The sequence below is a fragment of the Pelobates fuscus genome, chromosome 5 (genome assembly GCF_036172605.1).
Source record: "Pelobates fuscus isolate aPelFus1 chromosome 5, aPelFus1.pri, whole genome shotgun sequence".
Taxonomy (NCBI): domain Eukaryota; kingdom Metazoa; phylum Chordata; class Amphibia; order Anura; family Pelobatidae; genus Pelobates; species Pelobates fuscus.
In genome coordinates this window covers 186,010,996-186,038,969 of record NC_086321.1, presented here as the reverse complement: position 1 = coordinate 186,038,969, position 27,974 = coordinate 186,010,996, and the positions used below count along the sequence as shown (strand labels likewise).

Genomic DNA, 27,974 nt, shown 5'->3' with positions numbered 1-27,974 from the left:
GAAAGAGGGTTCTGTAAGATATAATGGCATAGAAAACACAAATGTTCAGATTAGAATTAGTGAAGTGTCTTTCTTCATAGCAAAAACAGAAAAATGAACAAAATAAAGATCTAACATTGATTGACAATTTATTAAATATAGACAGAATAAACACTTATTTATATTTAAAAATGAACAAAAGCAGCAGTGGAAAATAGGTTAATAAAAACCAATATCCAAAACTGTAATATTGTCTAAAACTAATAATTTAACCAAAAAGGACTATTGCAGTCTTTTATAATAATATATTTTTTTAAATTACATTTGAGTTGCATAAATTATTAATAAGTTCCCTAAAATATCTCAGATCAGCCCCGCCCCTAGCCACACTCCCCACCCACAACCCTAACGTGCCCTTTTATAGTACAGTTGAAATGTTGGTTGAAATGGTATGCTGTAGCCTATTAGGGGTGGTTTTGTCCTTATTGGGTGTTTTTTTTTCTCATCTTTCAATCTTTCTCTATGCAGAAAATATAAAGCATATTGCTTTTAGATGGACATAGAGGAAATATGTGAAAAATCAAACAAAAAATCAAAATAACTCCTTAGTGGTTGATAAAGATACAAAGAATGAAGATAAATGATGCAAGCAAACAGATAGCTTAGAAGTGGATATTAGACAACATAGTTGATATTACTTTACATAGGTAAATTATTTACCTTTGAGTGTGACAGGGAGATATTTGCTCTTCCCAGATTTGACGTTTCTCCCATGTATGTCTTCTTCATATTCACAGTAGAAGACAACATTATCAATAGGCTCCAACTGCCAAACGATAGAGACAGACACACCAGTTGCATTTCTGTTGTCATTTTCTGCATTTATCCTGAAGTAGTGGAAGGTTCTGTTAAGGTTAGAGTCGGGTACTGAACAGTTCAATGTCACCTGAAAATGATTTCCAACCTTTTGCACCGGGTTCCCCAAGATGAGAGAGGGAGGTGATAGGGGATCTGATAAAAGAATAAACCAGAATGAGGACTCAAAATAGGTTGATTGTGATGGGAAACATGACAGTTATTCACACCACAGAACATTTGTTTAAACTGATTATGTTCCAAGGAACACCACAGCCTGATTAACATTTAAAGATAAAAGCTCTGTTTTATTGAACCTTTATGTTACGTAGTATGTGGTGAGACTGGTTAGTCCAGCCAAATAATCACAAATCAGCAAACTTCACCCCCACTTTCAAGAAAATGCCTGTAGAGGAATCATACACACAGCTTGTCTTCCTAGAAGAATTAGAGGATGTAATGCTATGTCTCTAGCATATACTGAGCAAAATTTATTCTTTAATGGGATATCATTCAGCAAAATCAAATTAATGTATTCAAATGCCTTTCTTTGTATTGGTTTGTTTTATGACCTGCCTGGCTGAGTCTGTGTGATGTGACTATACCTGTGGTCTCTGCAGATGCAGTTGTGGGAAGCTGATATGGCACAGTTTATTTTTAATAGATTGAAGAACAGTCACTGATGCCACAGACTGGATGTGCAGGAACACTTTCTTCTACTTTCGTCCTCAAATTAAAACTTAATGGTCATGGGCATTTGACAACCCACTCACTCCTTGAGGGGCTGCTTGTGGTATTGATGTGTGTGTAGTGTTTATGGCACAGCTGTGAGTTGTGTGTGGTTCTGTGTGTCAGAGGGTGACTGTATATGTATGGGGGTGACTGAGTGTATGAGGTTCACTATGTGTATGGGGTTGACTGCGTGTGAATCAGGGTGACTGTTTATATTTGATGGGCTGACTGTTTGCATGGGTGGTGAGGTAAGTGTGGAGAGTGACTGTGTATGGGGAAGTTGTGTTTACATGTCCAACCTCCCCACAAGTATATATATAAATGTGTTTTATTGTAGTCCCCCCTCTAAAGTACTTTTTAAGTAAGGAGAGGGCTATGTTTCCTGGTGGTCCAGAGAGGGTGCCTATTGGTACAGTGGGTATGCTAGATCTGTCCCTAGTGGTCCAGTGATGCTGGTTAGCACCTTCACCTCATGCAGAGAATGCTCTTTTCTAGTCTATGATCACGAGGATGTATTGGCAGTGATCAAGGAGGAGCTGCATACCTTCAGTTCCCTTGCAGTTGGGAGGGCAGAAAGCTAGTGAGGAGATCTTTAGGAAATATCACTGTCCCAAACAGTGGCAGCGCACCCCACAGTGCCATCCCTGTATGCCACAGGGCCAAAACATACTGTGGACACCAATTACAAACGAAATGGGAACATATGTAGAGAGAGCCCTGGTGCAAGAAATTCTTTTGGGCTCCCCTATAGCGTAAGGGTGGCCAAAAAAAGCGTAAGGATGGCCATCTGTCGTACAACTCTCAGAATGCTATGCCAGCTGGAGATCTACCATTTGTCCATCCTTGCGGGGTTTCATTTGTGACTAATGTTTGTGAGTTTGTGTGTACTTGTGTGTAGTGTTTGCATGTGAATGCAGTGGTGTGTTTGTATGTAGTGTTGAATTTTAAATGCAGGTGTACATTTGTGTGTACTGTTGGTATGTGAATAAAGGGGTGAATAAAGGGGCATAACATTTTGGTGTTTTAATGCATGGGCGTGTTTGTATGTAATGTTTTCATTTGCAGGTGTGTGTTTGCATTTTGTGTTGATGTTTGATTACTTGGATGTATACATATACACACATACACTGCCATTTACATACATACTTATATAGATAAACACACTGACACACACACATTCAAATACACACTAAAATACACATACACACTCTGACACACAGATATCCACACTGCCACATACAAACACCCTGACACACAGATACACATACTGATGCATACAAACCCCTTGACACACATATACACACATTGACACATACAAACACACTGACACATAGAAACATATACAAATATATGTCAGAATCTTTAGTCACACTCCTGTTAACATACCTTTTACGTGCAGGAGGGTGGCTTGCCTGGGGTCCTGCTTCTGGCTCAATCTGATATAATTGTGGGTCTGGAGCTGGGTGTCTTCCCCTCTTTCTTTGCTAACTCCTCCCACTCCTCTTGTGCCTTATCTCTCTCCCGTATGGCTGTTCTTGTATCTGGGAGGAAGTGATCTCAACTCAATTCCTCCCAGCATCACCGATGAAAAAGGGTCTCAGTTGCTCTTTGAAAGTGCTGCAGCATCAGACCAGGCCATTTTTCATCAATACAAGAAAAATATATAGGTGCGCTGTGTCTTTAAGACAAAAAACTATTTTAAAGTGCAGCAAGTGTTATAGTGTGCAAAGGTGCAATTTACATTACAGTGCATAAAACTCCATATCATTTATTAGAGTTGAACGAACACGAACTGAAAAGTTCGGGTTCGTACTGAACATTAAGTTACCCGAACACGGACATATCAAAGTATGTTCGGGTTGGAGTTTGGTGTTCAGCGATTTAATTACGCTTTTTTAAAGGCTGCAGGGCAGCCAATCAACAAGTGTTTGACTCGTGTGCCCTTAGAAGCCATCACAGCCATGCCTACTAATGGCATGGCTGTGATTTTCCAGTGCAGCATATGCTCCAGCTAGTAGGGGCATGTCCATTAAACAGTGAGCATCCTGTGGGGGGAAAAATAATTTCCCCCTTCCTGAGCCCCCACCCGCGATGCGCGAGTGGGGGCTTTTAAACTTAAGGGGCCTGTGGCTGCTCACTGTTAAAAAAAATTTTCCCCTTCCTGAGCCCCAACCCGTGGCTTGAAATCCACCAATCAGAGTGCTCTGTGTCATTTTACACAGCGTGGAAAAGTTATTTGGAATTTTCCCACGCTGTGTAAAATGACACAGAGCACTCTGATTGGTGGATTAAGTAACCAATCAGAGTGTTATGACTCAAATTACACAGCGTGGGAAAATTCCAAAGAACTTTCTCACGCTGTGTAAAATGACACAGATCACTGATTGGTGGATCAAGCCAACCAATCAGAGTGCTGTGACAGGTAAATGTAGAGACTTACCTGTCTGTCTCTTCATTTACCTGTCAGAGCACTTTGATTGGATGTCTTAAACCCACCAATCAGAGTGCTCTGAGCCTAATTGCAGGGCGGAGCAAGGCTTTATAAGCCTTTCCCCGCCCTACAGAGCTCCGTCTGCGCGGAGCCCTCCATGTGTGAAGAAGGATTATTTTTTTGTCGCTCGTTTTTTTGTTTATTTTTCAAAGTGCGTCGGTTATTCTGGATTTTTATTTGGCCTTTTTGGGGGCTGAAAAAGAGAAAATTTTAGAAGAAAGAAGACATCAAATGGTAAGTCTATTTTTTTTAAACAGGTATTTAGACAATTATTTTTAGGATGAGGGGTCTAAGGTTAATTTTTTGGGGGGAGGTGGGTGACTAGGGGTTTGGGGAACCCTAGTTACCTGGGAGGGGGGATTTTTATTTATGGCTCCCACCCACCTCTCACCCGGGGGGGGGGGATTTTTATTTATGGCACCCACCCACTGCTCAGGGGTGGGGCCCAGGGGGAGGGCAGTAGGTCCCCCCTAATTGTTATTTAGGGCCCCCACCCACCGCTCAGGGGTGGGGGCCGGGGGGGAGGACATTAGGTCCCCCCCAATTTTTATTTATGGTGCCCACCCACCGTTCAGGGGTGGGGGCCGGGGGGAGGACATTAAGTCCCCCCCCCCAATTTTTCTTTATGTCTCCCACCCACCATTCAGGGGTGGGGGCCAGGGGGAGGACATTAGGTCCCCCCAAATTTTTATTTATGGCCCCCACCCACCGCTCAGGGGTGGGGGCCGGGGGGAGGACAGTATGTCCCACCCTCCACATTCTTATTTAGGGCCCCCACCCATCGCACAGGGGTGGGGGCAATAGTTTTTTTTTTTTTTTTTTTGCAGTGAGCAGCCACAGTTTACTAGACACGCCCCTACTCGCGGTATAGCGAGTAGGGGCTGATTTTACTAATACTAAGTAATCTTTACTTAGTATTAGTAAATGTGTCTGAAAGACACAATTTAGGTCTTTCAGCCTTTTGGTAGATAGCTACCTAATACCGTGGGAATTAGGGAGTTATCTACTAAGCGGCTGCTTATTTTATGTGATTTTCAAGTGATTTCCCTATCCACATTTGTTTGCAGGGCACTTGTCCTACCCCCATTTTACTTCCTTTTGCAGCCCTTTAGCCCTTTCCAAGAGTTTTTTAGAGCCATTTTTATGCCAAAAAATTCGGGTCCCCATTGACTTCAATGGAGTTCGGGGTCAAGTTCGAGCCCGTACCCGGACTTTTTTCAAAGTTCGGCCGAACACGGCCGACCCGAACATCCAGGTGTCCGCTCAAATCCATAATTTATGCAATGTGCAAAAAATTTGCAAAACTGTGATAAAAATTCTCAAAAAAACACTCACTAAGGTTTTATTCCTGTAATAAAAGTGCAGGGGGCAAATGCAGCAAAAATGTATCTCTAAAAGGTGTAAATAAGTTTAAAACTAAATTTAGCGACAAGGATTTTTTTATAAAAGATTTTATCACATGTTTTAGCAAAAATGTAATATATCTTAATTTGTCCATGTGGACTTCAATATGTAGGGTGGACAATTCGACCCCTGCATAAAAGAATATTTCAACATGTGAACAATATGCTTGCAATCTGCGGTTCAACGATGCCCTAGTTATCTTAAAGACACAATGAGCATCCTAAATATTTTAAAAGATCAAATATGGAAAGATGGTTACTATCTGGTTACAGCCGATGTCAGTTCATTCTATGCCATCATCTCTCATGAACGTAGCTGTATGGAAACTAGATTCTTCCTGTAAGAATTTAAGGAATTCCCTAAAGACCAGATTGATTTCGGTATTGAGGGTATCCAATGGATCCTTACTGACAATTACTTCTGGTTCGGTGAGGACTTTTACCTTCAGATTTGTAGGGCGGTGATGGGCACCAGGTTCCCTTCCCACTTTGTGGGAACACAAGCATATATATGTAAGGCGGGACTGGGATGCGAGCCTGGTGCTTTATCGTCGATAGTGATGTACCGAACTGTTCGCTGACGAATAGTTCCTGGCGAACATAGCGTGTTTGCGTTCGCCACGGCGGGTGAACACATGCGCGGTTCGATCCGCCCCCTATTCGTCATCATTGACTAAACTTTGACCCTGTGCCTCACAGTCAGCAGACACATTCCAATCCAGACCCTCCCACCTCCCTCCCAGTATCCATTTTAGATTCATTCTGAAGCTGCATTCTTAGATAGAGGAGGGAAAGTGTAGCTGCTGCTCATTTGATAGGGAAATGTATAGCTAGGCTAGTGTATTTAGTGTCCACTACAGTCCTGAAGTACTCATCTGATCTCTGCTGTAAGGACAGCACCCCAAAAAGCCCTTTTTAGGGCTAGAACATCAGTCTGCTTTTTTTTTTGTGTAATCTAATTTCAGTTGCCTGCCTGCCTGCCAGCTTCTGTGTCAGGCTCACAGTGGATACTGTGCCCACTTGCCCAGTGCCACCACTCATATCTGGTGTCACAATAGCTTGTATTTAAAAACAAAACATTTTTTTTCACTGTAATAGATGAATTAGCAGTTAGTTGTCTGCAAGCGTCTGTGTGTCAGGCTCACAGTGGATACTGTGCCTACTTGCCCAGTGCCACCACTCATATCAGGTGTCACAATAGCTTGCATTTAAAAATAAAAAAATGTTTTCACTGTAATAGATTAATTAGCAGTTAGTTGTCTGCAAGCGTCTGTGTGTCAGGCCAACAGCGTGTAAACATAGTATTACAGCGGTTTTCCCGACAACTTTTAAAGTCACAGCCATATAATCTGAAGTGGCTAGGTTTACCACAATGCTCCCCCAGAACCAAGCCGGCATACACAGTCTCATCCTAACGGATAGGCTTGGGAATGTCCGGAGGAGTACTCACAGATCATTTTTCAAGTTCAGTTTGTCTGGACAACCCGTTGGCGTTACCATTTTGCTTCCCTGGGCGGTAATGAATAGTGAAGTCAAAAGGCTGCAGCGCCAAACTCCAGTGCAGCGGCCTGGCATTGTCCCCAGCCACACGGTTCAGCCACACCAACGTGTTGTGATCTGTGAGTAAGGAAAAAGGTTGTCCATACAAATACTGCTGTAACTTTTTGAGGGCCCACACCACGGCCAGGCATTAATTCTCAATGGCGGCGTGGCTTACTTCACGAGGCAATAACTTTCAGCTTAAGTAAGCTACCGGATGTTCTCCGCCATCTGCTCCAACTTGGCTCAGCACTGCTCCCAATCCAAACATTGAAGTGTCTGTGTGGACAAGAAATCTTTTAGTTGGATCAGGAGCAGCAAGTACAGGTGCATTAGTTAAAGCAGTCTTTAGTTGCTGGAATGCCTGATCACACTCTGGGGCACAGATGACCTGTCGAGGAAGGTTTTTGCGTGTCAAGTCAGTCAGGGGTTTGGCCAGGGCACTATAATTGGGTAAAAATTTTCGGTAGTACCCCGCCGTCCCAAGGAAGGCTAGCACTTGGGTTTTGGTCCGGGGGGGGGTAGGCCACTTAGCGACTGCTTAGATTTTTGCTGGTTCGGGCTTTTGCTGTCCCCTCCCTACCCGGTGTCCAAGGTACTGTACCTCTGCCATCCCTATATGACACTTGCTGGGTTTTAGCGTCAACCCTGCCTCTCCAATACGGTCAATGACCGCCCCAATGTGTTTCAGGTGGTCTGACCACGTCTGGCTATATATGGCGATATCATCCTGTAACCCGTCCAGTAGCCGATCTACCATCCTTTGAAAGGTAGCCGGAGCGTTTTTCATCCCGAATGGCATGACTCGAAATTGGTACAGGCCAAACGGGGTGAAAAACGCCGACTTAGGAATGGCATCCTCGGTTAGTGGAATCTGCCAGTACCCTTTGCATAAATCTATTGTAGTGAGGTACTGGCCTCGTGCCATCTTGTCTAGCAGCTCGTCTATCCGGGGCATCGGGTAGGCATCAGACACTGTTTTGTCATTTAGCCTCCGGTAGTCTACACAAAAGCATGTTGTGCCATCCTTCTTGGGTACCAACACTACCGGCGATGCCCAGGGGCTATCGGAATGTTCAATAACCCCTAGCTGCAACATTTCCTCAATTTCCTTCCTCATATGTTCCCTGACTGCTTCAGGAATGCGATATGGGGTCTGCTGCATAGGTAGCTGTCCTGGGGTTTCGACTCGGTGAGTGGCTAGTGGAGTGTACCCTGGTAAATTGGAGAAAGTGGCCCCCTTGGCCGCGATTAACACCTGTACCTTGGCATGCTCCTGGGGGCTTAGCCGCTCCCCCAGCTGAACACCCGTAGAGGGCTCTGCCTGATCTTCCCGCTCTAACAAGTCAGGTAGCGGAAGATTCTCCTGATCCTCAAAGGCTGAGGCGCATATCGCCGCCACGTCCTCTATCCTCTCATGGTAGGGTTTGAGCATATTCACATGGAGCATGCATCTCTTCCCTGTCCCTGAGCAGGGGCCAATGACATAGGTGGTGTCATATCTCTGTTCCACCACGTGGTATGGGCCTTGCCAGATGGCCTGCAGCTTGTCATTGCGAACAGGTTTTAAAATTAAAACTTTCTGTTCCACTTGAAAGCTGCCGTCCCTGGCTCCCCTGTCATACCATCTGCGCTGTCGTTGTTGAGCCGCCTGGAGATTGACCCGTACGGTCTGGGTCAGTGCCTCCGGGCGATCCCTGAACTCCAGCACATATGGTACAATGGGTGTCCCACTACTCTCTCCCTCCCAGTGTTCCCTAATTAAATCTAAAGGTCTTCGCACCCTTCTCCAAAACAATAGTTCAAATGGGGAAAACCTCGTAGATTCTTGGGGTACCTCTCGCTAGGCGAATAGCAGATGGGGAAGGAATCGCTCCCAGTCCTTATGGGCCTCTCCAAAGGTACAGAGCATCTGTTTTAAAGTACCATTAAATTTCTCACACAACCCGTTAGACTGAGGGTGGTATGCGGAGTTCACGATAGGCTTAATGCCACATATTCTCCATAGCTGGTGGGTCACTTCGGCCGTGAACTGCGTACCCCTATCCGATATGATCTCCTGTGAGAACCCTACCCGGGAAAATACTTTCATTAAGGCCTTGGCCACCGTTTCAGCCTGAATATTGGAGAGGGCTACTGCTTCGGGATACCGAGTGGCGTAGTCTACTATGGTCAAGATATTTCTCTTGCCTGAGGGACTGGGTTTTGGTAAGGGTCCTACTATATCCACGGCCACTCTACTAAATGGTTCTTCAATAATGGGCAGGGGGCATAATTTGGCCTTGTGGCGGTCACCCCTCTTGCCTACTCGCTGACAGATGTTGCATGTCTGACAGTAATGCCGCACATCTCTGGATACACCCTGTAGCGGAGTAGTAGTATTATCCACGGTATCTCCGCTGGTAGACAGGATAAACAGATCCAAAACAGGCAAAATGCAGGTAGCGTAGTTACAATCCCTTCCTCCCAAGAACTAGACGACACATAGCTTGGAGGTCAACTGAGGTTTTTAATTACAGACACAGTATTTATGTGGTTACAGATGTACAGGGTTTCCCAAGTCCCAATGCAGGGTTTGTCCAGTAGGGGACTACATGGGGGACTGGGTTTTACACATACATTACCCATCATACATTGCTGTACCAAGGATATACTTATCCCAGAATGCATTGCTAATGGGAGTATCTCTTGGTACAGAGGAATACAGTTTTTATATTAAAATCCGTAACTAACATAATTCTTATGCAATACAGCTGTTTAACCATTTATTACATAGCTGGGACCTGGATGCACAGTTAAGTGAACTTGCGCCCAGATCCCAGCACAAATAAATGAACGCTGTTCAGTTTTCCTTATCAGGACCAATTTGTTTAAATGATTGCCTGAACTGAGGGAATGAAAGTCCCGAAAACGGTAAACTCCCGAACGGCTCGGAAGTCCAGCGGGGTTTTTGTTTTTGAGTAGCCGAGTTTAGTTCCAGGCACTCGAGGACAAAACCCCGCTGGCTTTCCGCGAGCAAAGATGGCCGCATCCTCGTGGTCAGTACACGAATGGCGGTCACCCGCAACAAACCGCAATTAGCTTCGATACAATGTTGCAAAGTACCTAATTGGAGACACACGACCGTCTATGGGTGGTTCGTGGATGTTCAGGTTTAACATTAGCGGTATTCGTGTGCTGTAACACACGAATGCCGCATACATTGCAGAATATAACACATAGCAGGGAAATTACACCAGTCATTTTAAACTACAATTAAGATCTCTGAGTGGCTGGATTTGCCACATACCCGGCCAGAAAAAGGCGTGGGTCAAGCGGTATCGAGTGCGCGTCATCCCCAGATGCCCAGACAAGGGGGTGTCGTGAGCGATCCAAAGAAGTTCTTGTCTATATTTCTGGGGTACTACCAGCTGCCTCGTAGTCACATTTACAGACCCCCCCCCTATCCTTTCAGCAATCCGGTATAACAACCCCTTTTCCCAGAGATACCGCTCCCCCTCTAATCCGGCCTGGTCAGCAATCACCCTATCACCCTGTACACTTTTAACGTGGGATCTATCTTAACCTCGGCCTCAAACTCAGTCGGGGTATCCCAGGTAACACGTGTCGTATGAATGTCACTGTCTCTAGCCTGAGCCTCAGATTGCGCGGATGGAGCCGTGGTACGAGCCTGTTGCCGGGTGGTCACTGGGTGGGCCTCTTGGAGGGGTGCCTGGGGTATAAAGGTGGAAGTCATCCGACCCAGGTCATTCCCCAATACAACATCCGCCGGTAGTTTCTGCATCATCCCCACCACTACCATCCCCTCCCCAACGCCCCAATTCAAATGTACTTTGGCAGTGGGTAATCTGTATACTGCTCCCCCTGCTACCCGCACTGCTACGGATCCTCCGGTGTGCGCTGAGCCTGGAACCAAATGAGGGGCTACCAAAGTCAGAGTGGCCCCCGAATCCCGGAGCCCTTGTACCTCTTTCCCTTCCAGAGTTACCAGCTGGCGGTGATGTTGCCTGTTTTCTGTGGCTTGTACCGACATCACATCGTGTAGTATTCCCAGGGGCTCTTCAGTCTGATTAAAGAGAATCTCCTGGATTGCTGGCTCCGCTTGGAAGTGGTGGGCAGCTGCTCTGGGTGCCGGGATTTGGCGTACTTGGTTCCATGCTTGCCGGCTCCGATTCAGGGTGCACTCTCTCGCCATGTGGCCCCACTGCTTGCATGTATGGCACTGGATATTAGCTCGGCCATTATATCTGGATGGTGGATTGTGGGCCACTGGGTTTGGTCGGAATGGGGCCGCTGTGGGTGCAGTAGGGGTAGCGGTATGAGGTGAAGTGTTGGGTTGGGAATATCATCGGTTGAGATTACCGTGCTGCCTCCTGGTGTCATAGGGTTGGTCGGCTAATCGTGCCGCTTCTGTTAGGGTGAGGGGTTTTCTGTCTCTCACCCATTCCTGTGCCTCTGGGGACAGGCCATTGAAAAATTGTTCCAACAACATCAATTGTCGCAACTCCTCCATAGTGGTCGCCTGGTTGGCTTCTATCCACCCCTTGGAGGCTTGGTCTAATTTGTGTGCCCACTCGGCGTGGGAGTCTCTTGGGTTTGCGCAATCCGCGAAACCTGCGCTGGTATGCCTCCGGGGTAATGACGTATCGTTCTAGTATAGCCTGCTTTACCCTGGCATAATCTTTGCTGTCCTCCCTGGGTACAGCCAGATAGGCCTCTGCTGCCCGACCTGACAGTTTGTCTGCTAGTAACGGCACCCATACTGTCTGCTCCAAATCATGTAAGTCACATAGCCTCTCAAAGTCTTGCAGATACCCATCAATTTCGTCTTTATCCTTGCAAAACATTTTAAAAGCATGGTATGGGATCTTAGGCTTTACCTGGTTGCTGACTGATGTCGTATTAGGTTCTGCTCTGGGTGCATCCTGCGGTCCGTGTGCCATCACATACTCCTGCACATCCGCCATTAATACGGTCATTATTTCCAGTGGTACCGGCTGGGGAAAAAATTCCATCCGGGTCCTCATTTACTTTTGGAAGGGGGTCTCTCCCATGGCTGGTGGGGGTGTAACGCTGCGAGCTCTGTCTCCCTCCATCAGTTCGGCAATCAGCACAGCTTTTGACTTATTGCTGGCTATCTTACCCCTGGCTTGCAGCAGTTCCTTTAACGTCTGCCGTTTTATTGTAGTATAATCCGTCTCCATTCACTTCTGGGTTCGGTTCTTTTGTTGCATTGGAATTGCCATTCCCTTTCCCGTTCAGCGGTTTCAATTGCACGAACCACGCTTTTCGGCTGTACGGTTGGATCCCGTCGCTTGCCACCAATTGTAGCGGAGCTGCAATATGAAATCCCAATATCTCTGCTGCTTAAGAAAGTAATCCAAAGTAAGCGCTGGAAAGGAAAGCAATATCCCAAATCCCCCAGAAACAGAGTTCTGGGAGTCAACTGAGGTCTTTATTCGCATGCTCCAGTATTTATGCAATTCCCCATGCAAGGGGTTTCCTGAGTCACATTACAGGGGTATTACAGTAGTGGACTACATGGGAAACTTAATTTACAGAGCATTTCTCCCACCATGCACTGCTGTACGAGAGGGATACTCCCACTAGAATATCCTGTCAATTGGGTTATCCCTCCGTACAGCAGAACCGGGTTTTAACATAAAAATCCATAACTTTTGTTTTATTTGTGAGATTATTATGAATGACCGTTTGGTAGATAGCTGGGGGGGTAGCTTACATTCACCTAAAAGTACCGAACACCGATTGGGGAACCCAACGCTAAAAGACCGGAGCTCCCGAACGGCCTGGAAGTCCAGCGGTGTTCGTGCCGTTGCACAATGTTGCAATCCGTTAATTGGAGCCACACGACCCTCTGTGTGTGGGCTCTTGTTCGGTACTTGGTTAGTTTCACGAACAGCCGGTAGAGTTGCTGTTTGTGAAACGACCCTGTGAATGCTAGCGGCTTTCGGCTGCTAGCATACGAATGCTCTATGTTACACAGACAAGCATACATTTCAACACAGTGAGCAGAATACATTTAAACATAGTATTACAGCGGTTTTCCCGACAACCTTTAAAGTCACAGCCATATAATCTGAAGTGGCTAGGTTTGCACAACACCTATAGGGCATTAAACTTGAAAGTAATTATAGTCATACCTCTGTCATTTTTTTAGATTTACAAGTATACATTGAGGAAGACCTAATTAAAACTAAAACGTACTTTAAACAAGCAGACGTTAATAGCTGCATTGAAGAGACAAGTTGCCATTTCTCCCCGTGGTTGTCAAATGCCCCTAAAGCACAATTGATGAGGATAAAAAGGAATTGTACGGATGATGAAGTTTTTAAAGTGCAGTCTTGCAAAATTATTTATGATTTTAAACAAAAAGGGTACAAAGATCAGTTGCTAGATCAAGCCCAGCATGAAGTCACTTTACAAGATTGTAACTCGTTATTAAAGTATAAAACTCCCATGAACCCGGTAGAGGGTCATAATTTCGCTTTTATATGTAATTTTAACTGTCAATATTATAAACTAAAGAGAATTTAAAAGAAATATTGGCCCATTCTACAGAATGACGCTCTTTTGAACAAAATTTCACCAGTAAAACACCTGATTACCTATAGGGGAATACCTAGTCTGAAAGTCAATTTGGTACGAAACCACATTAAAGATCCAGTAGGTACAAATAATGCTTTTAATTAAACAAATGGCTTTTATGGATGTGGCATGTGTGGTACATGCAAAATTAGTGGTTAAAAAAAAGACATATTACTACATTCTCTATTCCTCAACAAGATAAAACAACTTATAAATTGCCACTCTAAAAGAGTAATTTATTTGATTATTTGCAAATGTGGGTTGGGATATGTAGGTCAGACCACTAGGACTTTGCAGGTACGAATACAAGAACACATTTGCAAGATTAGGAAAGCCTTCGAGAAACACAGCCTTTCGGCACACTTTAAACACCATCATAACTGTGACCCAACCCAATTTATATTTATGGGTATCCAATTAGTACATATAAACTGGAGAGGAGATGACCCAATTAAAAAGAGGTGGCAACATGAGATTTGCCACTTTTTATAATACATTTTAGTACTTTTAATACACTCTCTACAACATTTGCATTGGATATGTATAGATTTTTTTTTTCAGAGTTCAGCCATAAGCAGGCCTTTTTATATCACTTGCTTTTAATGTTAATATTAGCTACAAAATATATAGAGAATGTTATACTGTGTAGAAACATAATGTACTTATTAGACTATTTTCAAGACTGGGAATGCAATTAGTTTTAATACTTTAATATTTTTGTGCAATAGTTATTATTTTCCCTTTTCAAGTTTTTAAATCTTAATTCTGTTCAGTGTATTTTTCGCTCTAATGCTGATGAATATAATTTTATCACATGACAGGAGGCTTCCTATTTTGCATAACTTTCTTTACTTATGCCTCCAGCAGCAGAGGGGTCGGGCCACCAGCCGCTTCTGGCCATCAGGCCCCAGACGTCCATATGCTCCACAACAGTTCTTCCCATCCGCAAGAGCCTCCTTCACAAGGGGATCCTTCCGTACAAGGGGCACTCGAGGCAGAGGACGAGGACGATTCAACTCAGGTAAGCATGAACTGTCTTCCGTTATGTCTTCCGTTATGTCACTCAAGTATAACTGCTGGCAGACTGTCACTTTTTCCACAGGAGTGGGAACGCATCTCCACAGACTGTGCGAGGGTACGTGATAGAGTTTGCCCATACACCAATTCAGACCACGTGACCACCGCCTCTCCGGGCGGCAAAGAGCCATATACGCCTCATAAACAAGGAGATACGAGCTCTGTTCGCAAAGGGAGTGGTGGAATTCACCCCAGACGATCAAGGTTACTTTAGCAACATGTTCGTCGTCAGAAAAAAGACGGGAGACTACCGTCCGGTCATCAATTTATGAGAACTCAATGGATTTGTGGCTTATCGCCATTTCAAGATGGAAGGTATTCACCTTCTGAGAGACTTACTGAACGAACGCGACTGGTTCACACGTCTAGACTTAAAAGACGCATACCTGTCGGTCCCCATGGCACAAGAAAGCCGATCCTTCCTTCGTTTCACTTGGAAGGATCGCTCCTGCCAATTCACATGTCTGCCATTCGGCCTCAGCTCGGCCCCATGGTGTTTTACGAAACTCCTCAAACCAGTCATGGCCCATCTGAGAGAAAAGGGAATATGCTGTCTCGTGTATCTAGACGATTTGTTGATTTTCTGCGATTCCAACTCATGAATTCGATCTCAAACAAGATTTATCATTCACTTTCTGGAATCATTGGGGTTCGTAGTGAACAGAGAAAAATCATCGTTGAATCCATCCAGAATAGTTCAATTCCTCGGGTTTGAGAGTAAAGACTCCAACTCTTGCGTACTACGTCTCCCCGCATCAAATTTTAGCGGCCACTCGGAAGGAAATTCGATGGATACTCAGGAGAGACACCATACCTCTCCGACTACTAGCGAGGATAGTAGGTCTGCTCTCCTCATCAATACAGGCGATGCAGAGATTGAAAGCTCAATACCTACTAGCCGGACACACGTACGACCACTGGATTCCTGTCTCCGCAGAAGCACGGACGGAACTTCGATGGTGGCTACTTCACATGGAAGCCTGGAACGGCAAGGCCATTTTCGTGACGAACCCGGATTTTGTATTGGAGTTGGACGCGAGCCTGTAGGGCTGGGGAGCTCACTGCACCCACGCATCCACGGGAGGTCCATGGTCAGAAGAGGAACAGGGTGTCCACATCAACTGTCTGGAACTGATTGCTGGATCATTTGTGATTCGCAGTCTAGCCAAGGACATGTCGAACTGCTGCATCCTTCTGCGCATGGACAATATTTCCGCGGTCCAATACATAAATCGCTTGGGAGGAGCCTGATCAAGAGCCTTGACAGAGGCGATGAGGGACATCAATTCTGTATCCCCCGCAACATTACGATCAAGGCGGAATATTTACCGGGAATCAACAACCTCACGGCGGATTGGTTTTCCCGACACTGGCGAGATGGCAGTGACGGGACACATCAGAATTCTCAGTGGTGAAGGACCTCAGGAGCCCATTGGTCGTGGACCTGTTTGCGTCTCGGACGAACACGCAATTACCAAAATATTACAGCTGGCTTCCAGACCCTCAATGCGAGGCGATAGATGCCTTTCTACAACCGTGGCCTCCGAAGGGAGCGTACGCATTCCCACCATTCTCGATGATAGCGAGAGTATTCCATCGCATCAGAACTACCAAGATTTCGATGATTCTCGTTACACCGTTGTGGAAAAGTCAGGCGCGGTTTCCAGATTTATTGGCTCTAACACAATACCGTCCTCTACTTCTTCCATCATTTCCCTTCCTACTGACAGACCTGAAAGGGGAACCACATCCCCTAGAGGTACAGGAGAATCTGGAACTTGTGGTCTGGAATCTTTCAGGGGAGCCTGGTCCGTCGAGGGACTATTGCAACCGACCTTTTATGGGATTCATGGGCACCGGGTACCCGACGGAGTTACTTATCAGCATGGAAATCATGGAACCGCTGGTGTGTGGGAAGGAATTGTGATCCCTTTACAGCACCTATCACCATGGTGGTAAATTTTTTGTCCCACCTTTTCACGGAAGGAAGATCCTATCGTTCCATCAATGTGTCACGCTCTGTGATTTCGGCGGCACACTTTCCAGTACAAGGCTCTCCGGTCGGTCAGGACCCTTTGGTTTGTCGCCTGCTACGAGGTATCAAATTGTCCAGACCACCGGAACCTAAGTATAATCGTTTGTGGGACGTAGAGGTGGTCCTCCGTTTTCTTCGGAATTGGCCGGACAACTCAGATTTGTCTCTGCGCCAGCTGTCGGCCAAACTCACCTTGCTTCTATGTTTAGTGTCCTCTTGAAGAGTTTCGGGCGTGCGAGCGTTCGACGTGGACGGTTACTCGATTTCACCAGAAGGAGTTACCTTCACAGTGTCTTGTAGAACTAAAACGAATTCAGCATCTATATCTTACCCTTTTTTCCCTACGGTTCCCCGTTTATGTGTAGTTTCCACACTTAATCGATATGTAGAGGCCACTGCAAACCTTCGAGCTTCTAGTAGGGGACAACTGCTGGTGTCTTATACCAAACCCTACAAGCCGGTTACCACTACTACTCTGGCTAGATGGGTTCGCTGGATCTTATCCTTAGCAGGAGTGGAGACGTGTTTCGGGGCTCACTTGGTTTGGGGTGCGGCCGCTTCGCGAGCGTTCTCGGCGGGAGCTTCTCTAGCTGATATCTTACGTTCCGCAGACTGGACACGAGAAGACACTTTCCGATTATATTATTTTCGTCAGACCACACACACGCATCTTTCTCGTTATTACCTCAGCTTTAAAATTGCAAAATAGGAAGCCTCCTGTCATGTGATAAAATTGTAGATTATGCTAACGTATGACAGGAGGCGAGTATTTCCCCTCCCTTCCCTCCCGTTTCTATGGGTTATCTTATTTCACTGTTTCGTTTTGCTCAATTATAATTTGAATAGTTTATCTAGATTATATATGAATATGATGTACTTAGTGATATTATTGTTTAATGCTAGTATATAAACGATAGGTTATTATTTGTATAGAATATGGATATATATAGTATCACTGATATCATGTAGACATAAGTCCATTTCCATCCTCTTACACTTGTTTCTGTTCTTTCAGTGTGATTGCTGTTATTGGCTCCGGATTGGACACATTGGATATTGGATCTTACGGATCAAGTTTCATTTCTGATCTTCGTTTGAAGTTGGACTAAATTGAAGTTGGGACCTCCATGGAGCAAGTTTGAATTGTTATATTATTACGAACTCTGTTTTTTTCCCTGACATTATGTAGACTAGTTTCACACCAAAGAAAGAGGAAGTCATGTGACAGTCAGGGCTTTATATATGGATATGATGCATTGTTATGAATGGTTAAAAGTTTAATGATTGACTTGTGCTGCTGGAGGCATAGGTAAAGAAAGTTATGCAAAATACTCGCCTCCTGTCATTATTAAAATTAAGATTATAGGTACACTACGTTAGCATAATCTACAATTTCCTTTTCTCCTTTTCTGGAGCATTTATGAAATATGCTACCAATCAACATTGATTTATTTACACTATCAGCTTTCAATGAACCTGGCAGAATTCCATTTAAATATGGTGATATCAGGCGACATGGCAATGACGAGCACATCTAGTGGTGCTATGTCATTTCCTGCAAAAGAGGTAGCTGCCGTATACAACATGGCGATTTCAAAATCGGAAGTGTCGCGGCATGGTGTGTGAGGTCACTTTTGGTATGGACTTAACGATAGTAAAGAGCCGGATTGGCTAGCAATGATGAAGAACCACCAATGACAAGCCAGACTGGCATATTTAAAACAGGAAACTAGACAGAGCAGATCATACCTATTGAGAAAGCCCTCGAGAAGGGTGAAAAGCGTCTCGGAGAGAGGAATCCTGCTTGGCATTTTATACTTATTTATTTGTATTTTTATTTGCTGTTTTTTAAATTTAAAAGTATTAATGCATTTCTTATACATCTAAGTCCATTCCTGGTCCTCTCGAACTGCTCCAAGAAGGGTGGTGTCCTCTATACAGACACCTAAGTTATTCAACCCAGAGCCAGGAACTTAGGCTCTGGACAAGGTGAGCAATCACGGAAGAGATTTGAGCCTGTCCTATTCTAGGCTCTTTTACATGTTAGTTGTCACTTTATAAGATTATCTCATGATATAAGTCAACCACACAGATTTATACTATGTGTTTCATTTTATATATGTATTGAGACCAACTGGACCAAATTATCAGTGTTATTGTAAGATAAGACCAGACAACCGTTATTTAGGGTAGGTGTCCAATCTATAACTTTATCGCTCCAATCTTAAGGTGAACTGCTTTTTGTCTTTTTTCCCCATTTTCTCTTTGTTTGCATTTGGACAATATTGTTAAGGGATATGAACAACACAGTGTCTCTGCACATTTTTAGAAATATACTAATAAAGACTCAAGAGGTCTTACATTTTTAGGAACTGAAACAGTAAAAAAAATCATGGTTTTGGGGTAATTTTATGGCAGGACAGGAGGCTTCATATTTGCTTTACCTTCTTTACTGAAACCTCCAGCAGCAAAGAAACAGTTAACAGAACTTTTCAAAACAACCAATCGGAACAGAGCAACAGTAGTATAAAACCCCTAAGCAGGCTCTTCCACTTCCTCTTTCTTTGCTGCTGCCTCCAGGTGAGCACTCACCAACTCAGAGTTGTCTCTGCTCTGGGTTGTTTTTTATCCTACATGCTGCTTGTTTATTTAAACAGTCTATTTAATCAGTCTATTTACTAGGTTTGTTTAGGCAGCTTAAATTGCTGGATTTATTTAGGCAGGTTTCTTGCTGGATTTGTTTTAACAGTTTGTCTGCTGTGTTTATCTAGGCAGTCTATTGCTGGGTTTATCTAGGCAGTCTATTGCTGGGTTTATCTAGGCAGCCTATTGCTGGGTTTAGCTAGGCAGTCTATTGCTGGGTTTATCTAGGCCAGGGGTAGGCAACCTACGGCACTAGTGCCATGCACGGCACTCGAGGTGTCTTTGCACGGCACTCAAGGCTGCTAGAGTCAAACAGGCTCTGGCCTATCAGGAGTCCCAGTAAAACTTCAGATATCTGCTAATCCGAAAAGGTGGTGAAGGACAATCCTCAATTTATGCATTGCAGCACGTAGAGGTAGTGATCTCAGATCACTTCCTCCCAGCACTTGTGAATAGGAAGCCACACTGCAGTAGAGCAGCTCGCAGTTGCTGTTGCAGCTCCTGTCCTTGACATGTACCTGGCCGGACTAGTCCCTACTGGAACCCAGGGAAGCCACCCACACTGCTAGATATACACAGAAATGCAGAATAACCCTCCCCTCATACAAATAATACGGACAGCCCACACACAAACATACACACAATCCGCACAAACGAAACACCACTAACAATCCACATACATGCACACAACCCCACATGCAATACCCCAAACAGCCCCCACACACTACCAAATGCACACTTTCACATATCCATCCACACACACACACAATACCACAAGCAGCACCCATACACAGCTTACATTCATATGTATCATACACAATACCATAAACTACTCATGAACATCAACAATATAATAGCTCATATACGCAGGGCCTTCTTTAATGCGGGGCAAACTGGGCAGCTGCACCGTGAGCCCTGCTGGCCTCAACTATTTCTAACCCTCTGGCTGGTAATCTGCACACTAAGGAGGCCCACCGGGTGGCCCATGCACAAAGGTCAGCAGGGACCCGGCACACGCTGAGGTGCTTTAACAGTGCGAGTGGGCCCCTTGCTTTTCGGCAGCAGGCTGGGAGGAAATGACGGCCACGCATCACTTCCTCCCACAAAGAGAGGAGCGCGCAGGAAAGAAGAGTAGGCAGATTGGAGGGGGGCTGGCCAAGAGCTCTAGACCCCAACTCCCAACGCCTTCAGCCACCAACAGGAAAGGTAGGAAACTGGAGGGTGAGTTTTAAAGTGTATGTCTGTGTCAGTATGTCTGTCAGTGTGTGTGTGTGTCATATCTGTGTGTGTCAGTATGTTTGTGTGTCAGCATGTGTATGTGTCACTATGTCTGTGTGTGTGTCAGTATGTCTGTGTGTGTGTCAGTATATCTGTGTGTGTGTCAATATGTTTGTATGTCAGCATGTCTATTTATGTGTCAGTATATCTGTGTCAGTATATCTGTGTGTGTGTGTCAGTATGTTTGTATGACAGCATGTCTGTGTGTATGTCAGTATGTCTCTGTGTGTGTGTGTGTGTGCTTGCAATCACGCCAACACCACATACAAACATATTCCACAAAAACACACAAAAACTGCTTAGTGCTAAATACAGACCTGCAAACATGAGTAAATGGTAGAGCCCCAGCTGTCAATGCATTTCTGGAGTTGCACGACAGATGGGAATCTACCTTTTAATCACCCGTGCAACAGGGAGACCGCCAAGAATTCTTGCACCTCTCTACTTTAGGTCCACCACTGTGTTGAGGTGTAGGACGTGATTGCATGCCTGGGAAGGGGGGGACAAGGTCCAGGGGGCCCTAAGCAAATGCTTTGCCCAGGGTCCAGTCATTATTAAAGACAGCCCTGCATATATACGCACAAATACAATGATACAAAGCAATTACAGTACAAACACAAGCAGAATACGGCAGCACACACACCTCGATTTATAAAAAAAATAGGACGGGCACGCTACAGGACATCACAATCCTATATCGGCACAGTGCTGCTAAAAGGTTGCCTACCCCTGATCTAGGCAGTCTATTGCTGTGTTTATCTAGGCAGGTTATTCTGTGTTATTTCCTATACCACTTCATGCTATGTAGCTGCTGTATCACTTGTTAACATCTGTTGCTGTATTCAGGCTATTTATCTGATAGATTCTGGATACTGCTCATTGACTTATTGTTATTCTGGGTTACTTCATGCAGTTTTTCTCTCTCTGCTGTATGGGAAATGGGTGTGCCTGCTATGATGCTTTTGGCTCTGCCTGTAATCTGTTTCCCCTCCCCAGGTTCCCTCCTTGGGCTCTGTCGCCCATACCCTTTCTCCCTTATTCCCCACCTGCTCCCCGCGGCCCCTGGCCGCTTGCTGAGCAGCTTTTTCAACTGTGGCAGTGCCGTGCTCGTTTTTTGCAGCGGCCATTTTGTTGGAGCCGCGGCGGGCATTTTGTTTGAGCCGCATCGGCTCCGTGCGTTGCGAACAACCCGGTCAGGGCCGGCGCTACCATAAGGTGTCACAGGCGGCCGGCCCAGGGGCGCAAATGTCTGGGTGACCGGCAGGAGAGAAGCACACAGCACTCCTCTCCTGCCGGTCACTTCTTTTAGCCTGACTGAGCGGCGGCGGCAGCATCCCCACAGACCAGCCTTCCTTACTGCATCATGCTGTGGACTGTGTGCAGGGGGCGGGGATATGAACACGTCATATCCCTGCTCCCCGCGTAGCACACAGCCCGGCTGGCTCCTTGTAGGAGCTGGAAATACCGCCCCCTCCGGATCTGCATGGTTGGAGCTGCGTGGAAGAGCAGAGAGGAGGGGCTGGGAGAGGAGCTCAGCCCATAACTCCCAACTACCTCAGCCAGATCTTCACATTGGATTCCAGGGAAGCCACCCTCCTGCACCCAAAAGGTAGGAAACAGGAGGGTGGCTATAAAAGTATATATGATTAGCATGTGTATGTGTGTGTATCTGTATGTCTGTCAGTGTGTGACTGTGTGTGTATCTGTATGTCTGTCAGTGTGTGACTGTGTGTGTATCTGTATGTCTGTCAGTGTGTGACTGTGTGTGTATCTGTATGTCTGTCAGTGTGTGACTGTGTGTGTATCGGTATGTCTGTCAGTGTGTGACTGTGTGTATCTGTATGTCTGTCAGTGTGTGACTGTGTGTGTGTCTTTATCTGTATGTCTGTCAGTGCGTGTGTCTGTATTTTTATGTCTGTCAGTGTGTGTATCTGTATGTGTGTCTTTGTGTGCATCTGTATGTCTGTCTGTGTGTATGTGTTTGTGTATGTCTGTCACTGTGTCTGTGTGTGTCAGTGTGTGTGTGTGTGTGTATGTTGTCAATCTGTGTATCTGTATATGTACCAGTTTATATATATATATATATATATATATATATATATATATATATAGTGTGTGTATGTGTATCGCAGTGTTTGTGGCAATGTTTGTGTAAATGTGCATACATCTCAGCAGTAAAACGCCAACACTACATACCCCTACATTCACATAAACATACTCCATACTGTATACATAGACATGCTTACATTTAAATACATAAACGCTGGCCTGAGATGTAAATATGTACTTGTGACTGCATGTGTGACTGCTTGTGTCTTTATGTCTTTCTGACTGTATGTCTGTGTCTGTATGTCTCTGTATGACTGTGTCTGTATGTCTCTGTATGACAGTCTGTCTGCATTTATATGACAATTTACCTGTAAGTGTAGATTGTTTGACTGTGTCTGTATGCATGTGTTTGTTTGATTGTGTGTCTGTATATCTTTGTCACCGTGTGCCTAAATAACGGTCTGTATGATTGTGTGTTTCTATTTTTGTGTCTTTGTGCATATATGTATTTTTGCCCATTTATCTATGTTTGTATGGGAGACAGAAAGGGGCTTGGGGAAGAAATAGACATAGAATGTGGCTGGTGGGGAAGTAAGAAATAAACGAGGGGTGGTAAGAGACACACTAAAGGGGGTGTAAGAAACAAAAGGGCAAGACATTAAAGAGAGGGGATATGAAGCACTAAAGAGGGTAAGAAATTCAAAAGGGGGCTACGAGACTCAAAGGTGAAGATGCATTTTTTTGTTTGGGGGGAGGGAGGGGGGCAGCAAAATGCATCTTCGCCTGTGTAGCCAAAAATCCTTCCACCGGCCCTGAGCCCGGTCTCACCCACCGAGCTGCCCTGCTGCCTCTATCAGGGGAGATAGCCCAGTTTTTCAGCTATCCCCCTATTTACTGTGCCTGTCTCACATGCTGCATATATAACAGATCCTGGATAGCAGGATCTGTCCCAGGCACTCTCACAACTGCAGCTTACTATGATGTCTGATGCAATGTGACTATGTTCTCTATCTTAGCAGTAGACTTGTCACGTTTTTATTTTACTAATTAAATGTGAACCTCAGATTTAAAGGGGCATGTTACTGCTCAAATAAAAATCATTGTTTAAAAAAATCATTGTTTAGCAAGGCTATGCCACATGTGAGATATGCTAATCAAATCTTTCTCTTAAGGCTCAGTCTTTTCTCATAAAAATTAAATGGCCTGTTTTTCAGCACCTAGCTCCCCTGCCTAGGATTTGCTGCCCTTCCTGCAAGGGACTTATATAATACCTGAGTGGTCTGTAAATGTGAGTCAGCTTCTAGCTAACTGGCCCCACATACAGCCCTGTTATTACGGGGGGTGACCACCCCCCCCCCCCCGTCCATATTTCTGGGGCTCTACCCGCTACTGGACCATAATAATGGATGTATGACCCCATTGTGGGCTGGGTGACCACTCCCTCTGGCAACATGACAACCAATGAGTATCCTGCTAGCTCTACGGTGTCCTGTAGGATTAATGCTGAGGGTGACCCCCTCCTGCTTCCTACACTAATGCTCCGGCAATGTCCTGTTATTATCATACCGAGGGGAAACCCCTCCTACAGTCTGCACTGCTTGACCTGCAGCGTCCGGGTATACCCGTAAAAGAGGGTACCCCTCCCACTGATTGAGCTACTGTTTTTACGGTTCCCTGCTATACGCAGATACTGAGGGTGACCCCCTCCTGTGGACTATTCTGCTGGACCTACAGGGTCCCGTTATAACCATAATGAGGGTGACCCCCTCTCGCTGACTGCACTACTGGGTGTACAGACCTCTATGATACCACACTGAGGGTGACCCCTCTTACCTACAGCACTGCTGGATCTGCAATGCCCGGTTATGGTTATATGAGGGTGACTCCCTCCTGCCGTCTGCACTGCTGGACCGGCAATGTCTGGTTACTTTATTATACGGCTAACCACTACGGCACTACTGTACCTACAGTGTCCGATTATGTTCAGACTGAGGGTGACCCCCTCCCCTGCTGGCCTATACTGCATGGTATGCTTGTGCTTGTTGGGTGACCCCCTCTTGCACGCTGGGTGACCCCCAGCTGGCTGCACCAGGTATCACTACGACAGTGTTACCTCTATGGCAGTTATGCAATCAAGACCGAAGGACAAATCTCCCGTGTCCAGAAGGTCACTTGGCCTGTCCTCATGCCGCCCCGCTGACCCCACTGCCAGAAACCTTCGGTACCCTACAGGGGACACTCCACCGGCCACCCTAGACGCTGCACCAAGCACCCCTGGTATTCATCAAGAGGATCAGTCTTCATGACCGAGTCCGGAAAGGACCCCGCAAACACCTGATACAGGGTTTGCACTCTATCTGGGACTAACCACTGGATGTCGATGACACGCGGACACAGATGTTTCCTCAGGACAAACGGCGCGTTACAGCTTGGAAAGCGGAGAAGACTAAATTCCCTTTTTTGAATGGACCGATATGACTTATAGGTATCGCCTAGTTGGTTTCTACCCCTGAGAACCGCAAAAAACGGCCCCTGTCCAAACTGGACATCAAACTGATGGATTTGGCATCCAAGTGCTGGGCCTGCTCTCCGGAGTTACCCTCAAGTACAAATTGAGCTGACACGTCTCTATTCATAGGGTTCCCCTTAACTAGCCCCAGAGGTCTCTCGGACCGTGCCCGGACTCAGGATCAAGGTTGCGGAACCCTGGATCGTTCCATGAGCGATACGCATGACCAAAGAGGCGTCCATTCCGACTCATTCCGAAGTTGCCATGCTGGGCGAAGGGTGTGGCGGAGTGAACTCCCGCCCCATCCCCACGCTACATGCTCCCAATGCACATGTCGCCTGTGGACACTTCTAGACGGATGGCACTCATCCCCTCAGAGAGCTGCTCGGTGTGGACGATTGGTTCTCTCCCTCAACTAGACATGAGAGAAACCCGCATGGATTTCGCCATCAACATGGACATATTGAATCTGACTCACTCCCAGGCAACCCAGTTTCTGGTCTTTCATAGAATATTTGGTCCAGGCGGTGCTCCGCCTCTTGAGGACCAAGATGTCCATCTTCAAGGAAAATACCGGGCATATGCTCTGCAACCCGTGGGTCACACTCAGGGGCCCAACCCGGTCGATTGACCGGTTGTTATTCGCCATCGAGGCCATACCTCCAGGATCCGGTACTATCAGCCGCTCCAACATGACGCTTTCTCGGGTCTTCGGCCTAGTATGACCGAATCATGTGACCTCGGACGAAGCTCATCTATAACTTAATTGATGACTCAGACATAGGGGGACCTGGCCTACCTAGGAGTTTCAGACCCCAACCAACTTCGGCCTGGACTCTGGAGTCCAGAGGAGGGGCCTCTTCGTGCCAACTGCATGGAACTACCTGCAGGTTTGTTCAACATTCACAGCTTTCCCAGGGGAAGTAGTACTGCTCGCTACCTTCCGGGGTGGACTTATCACTGGTTGCCCACTACGGACTGCAGTCGGATCGCTATCTATAGCGTCTGGACAAGTATTCGTCATTTGTGACAGAATGTCTGCGGGACGAGACACTCATGTGGCGGACGGCTTCACCCGACCATGGAGAGACCCCAATGATTGGTTGCCTCACCCTCCGGAGTCTTGAGTACTGGCATGATTACATTCTGTGTGAACCGCCATACGGAGCGGTTCTCCAGCTGGCTGCCGAACCCTCAGCGAGGGACGCGTTTTCCAAGCTTGGTCTCCTTCGTGGCGTATGCATCCCGTTTACCTCCAGGATACTTCGGGCTTTGCTTCAGACCGAATTCCTGGGAGTGTCGTTTCGCCTGGCCACACCACTTCGGAGGAGTCCTCTGTGCTTTCCCCTTTTTGCTGGAGTTTGCCATGGGAAGGCAATCTACGACTCCCTGTCTCTTAATGTCCTGTGTGGGTTCCACAGGGGTAGCCTGCCACGACTGGTGTCTGGAGAGATGTTTGGGTCCCGATGGCTGTCCTTATTATGGCTGTCCCCATTGTCTGGCTGAGTTGCCCTCTCAGGGTAGGATCGTATGGGGCTATTCATGTCCTATGTCAGCTAGTGGACGACTCATGTGCGTTTTCTCAAGATTCTGGCATTGGTAAGGATCTCTTGGTCTGCAGTCTACCAAGAGGAGTATACCTTACGGGAGCCCTATCTCTCACTATTCCTCAATTCTAGTGGTATCGTGTGTTCTGCATTTCCTTGAGGAATGACCTGATGACAAGGACTTGCCTTGCGCCAGTTTTTCCGCTTACGGTTTTCCCCAGTACATCTTGTATTTCATGCCGTTCTGACATGGTATAGACGTAGTGTCTTCTTCCTTCTTGCCGTTCAGAACATCGGCTTCCGCTCCACACATATTTCATTTCTATGAGTCCTCTGTGTTGTACCCCTATTCTCCGAATAGGCCACAGTTCTGACAGGTTGTACACGACCATGTAGATCCAGGATCTGGTTCTTTCATCCGTCTACTCATGGACAGCTGTTGATTTCTGCGTACGGCCGTTTTGGACTGTTTCTGCATCTTCGCTCGCCCTTCGGATTTGGTGGATCCTCTCATTGGCTGACCTTGAGAGTTCCTCTGGGACACTTTTTGGTTTGGGGTGCTGTCACCTCAACAACTTTGGAAGCCGTTGGGTCCCTTCTGCATTGTCTCTACACCGCTGCTTGGTTTAGGGAATGGGTTTTTCCATTCTCCTTTTATTTCAGTCCTCTCTCATATTGCTTCTGGTTCTACTATTTGGGCGTTAAAATTGCAAATATGAAGCCTCCTGTCCTGCCATAAAATTAGGGATTATTCTAGCCTCAGGGGGGAAATATTCGCCTCCTGTCTTTAATAAAATTTAGATTATTCCCTCACCGAGGCTAGAATAATCCCTAATCATATTATTGATATTGTAAAGAAGAGATGAAATGGGTATATAGGCTAACAACTTTAAAACCAAAAGGATTAAATATAGAATTTGATTTATTTAATTTTTTACACATTTTTATAAGTTCACTTATTACGTTTTCTATTAATACTGGACTTTTGAGTGTTTTTTGAGTATTCATATTTTCCTCTTTCTCTCCTTGTAGTAGGTTGTTTTAAGATTTTTTTATTTTATTATTTTAATTTCTTTTATATATGTTATCATGTAATAGTTATCTATTTCCTTTGCAAATTTTAAGATTAATAAAAGTGTGTAATAGGGTTTATAATAACAACTGTTTTTTTTTGTAAATAAAATGTATGTATAAATAAAGCTGATTAGATTGTAATTACCTTTATATATAC

At 45.6% G+C, this 27,974-nt stretch overlaps 1 protein-coding gene across 1 annotated transcript in view; it reads right to left on the bottom strand.

The window, feature by feature from the left end:
* Positions 1 to 488: 488 nt before the first annotated feature.
* The window catches only part of LOC134612128 (uncharacterized), a 73,864-nt gene continuing 46,378 nt past the window's right edge, over positions 489 to 27,974 (bottom strand). Inside the window, exons 7-8 of the mRNA XM_063456505.1 lie at positions 700 to 990; positions 489 to 499 (exon numbers count right to left, since the gene is read on the bottom strand). Of these exons, the coding sequence (XP_063312575.1) occupies positions 489 to 499; positions 700 to 990 (302 nt within the window). The remainder of the gene's footprint in view (positions 500 to 699; positions 991 to 27,974) is intronic.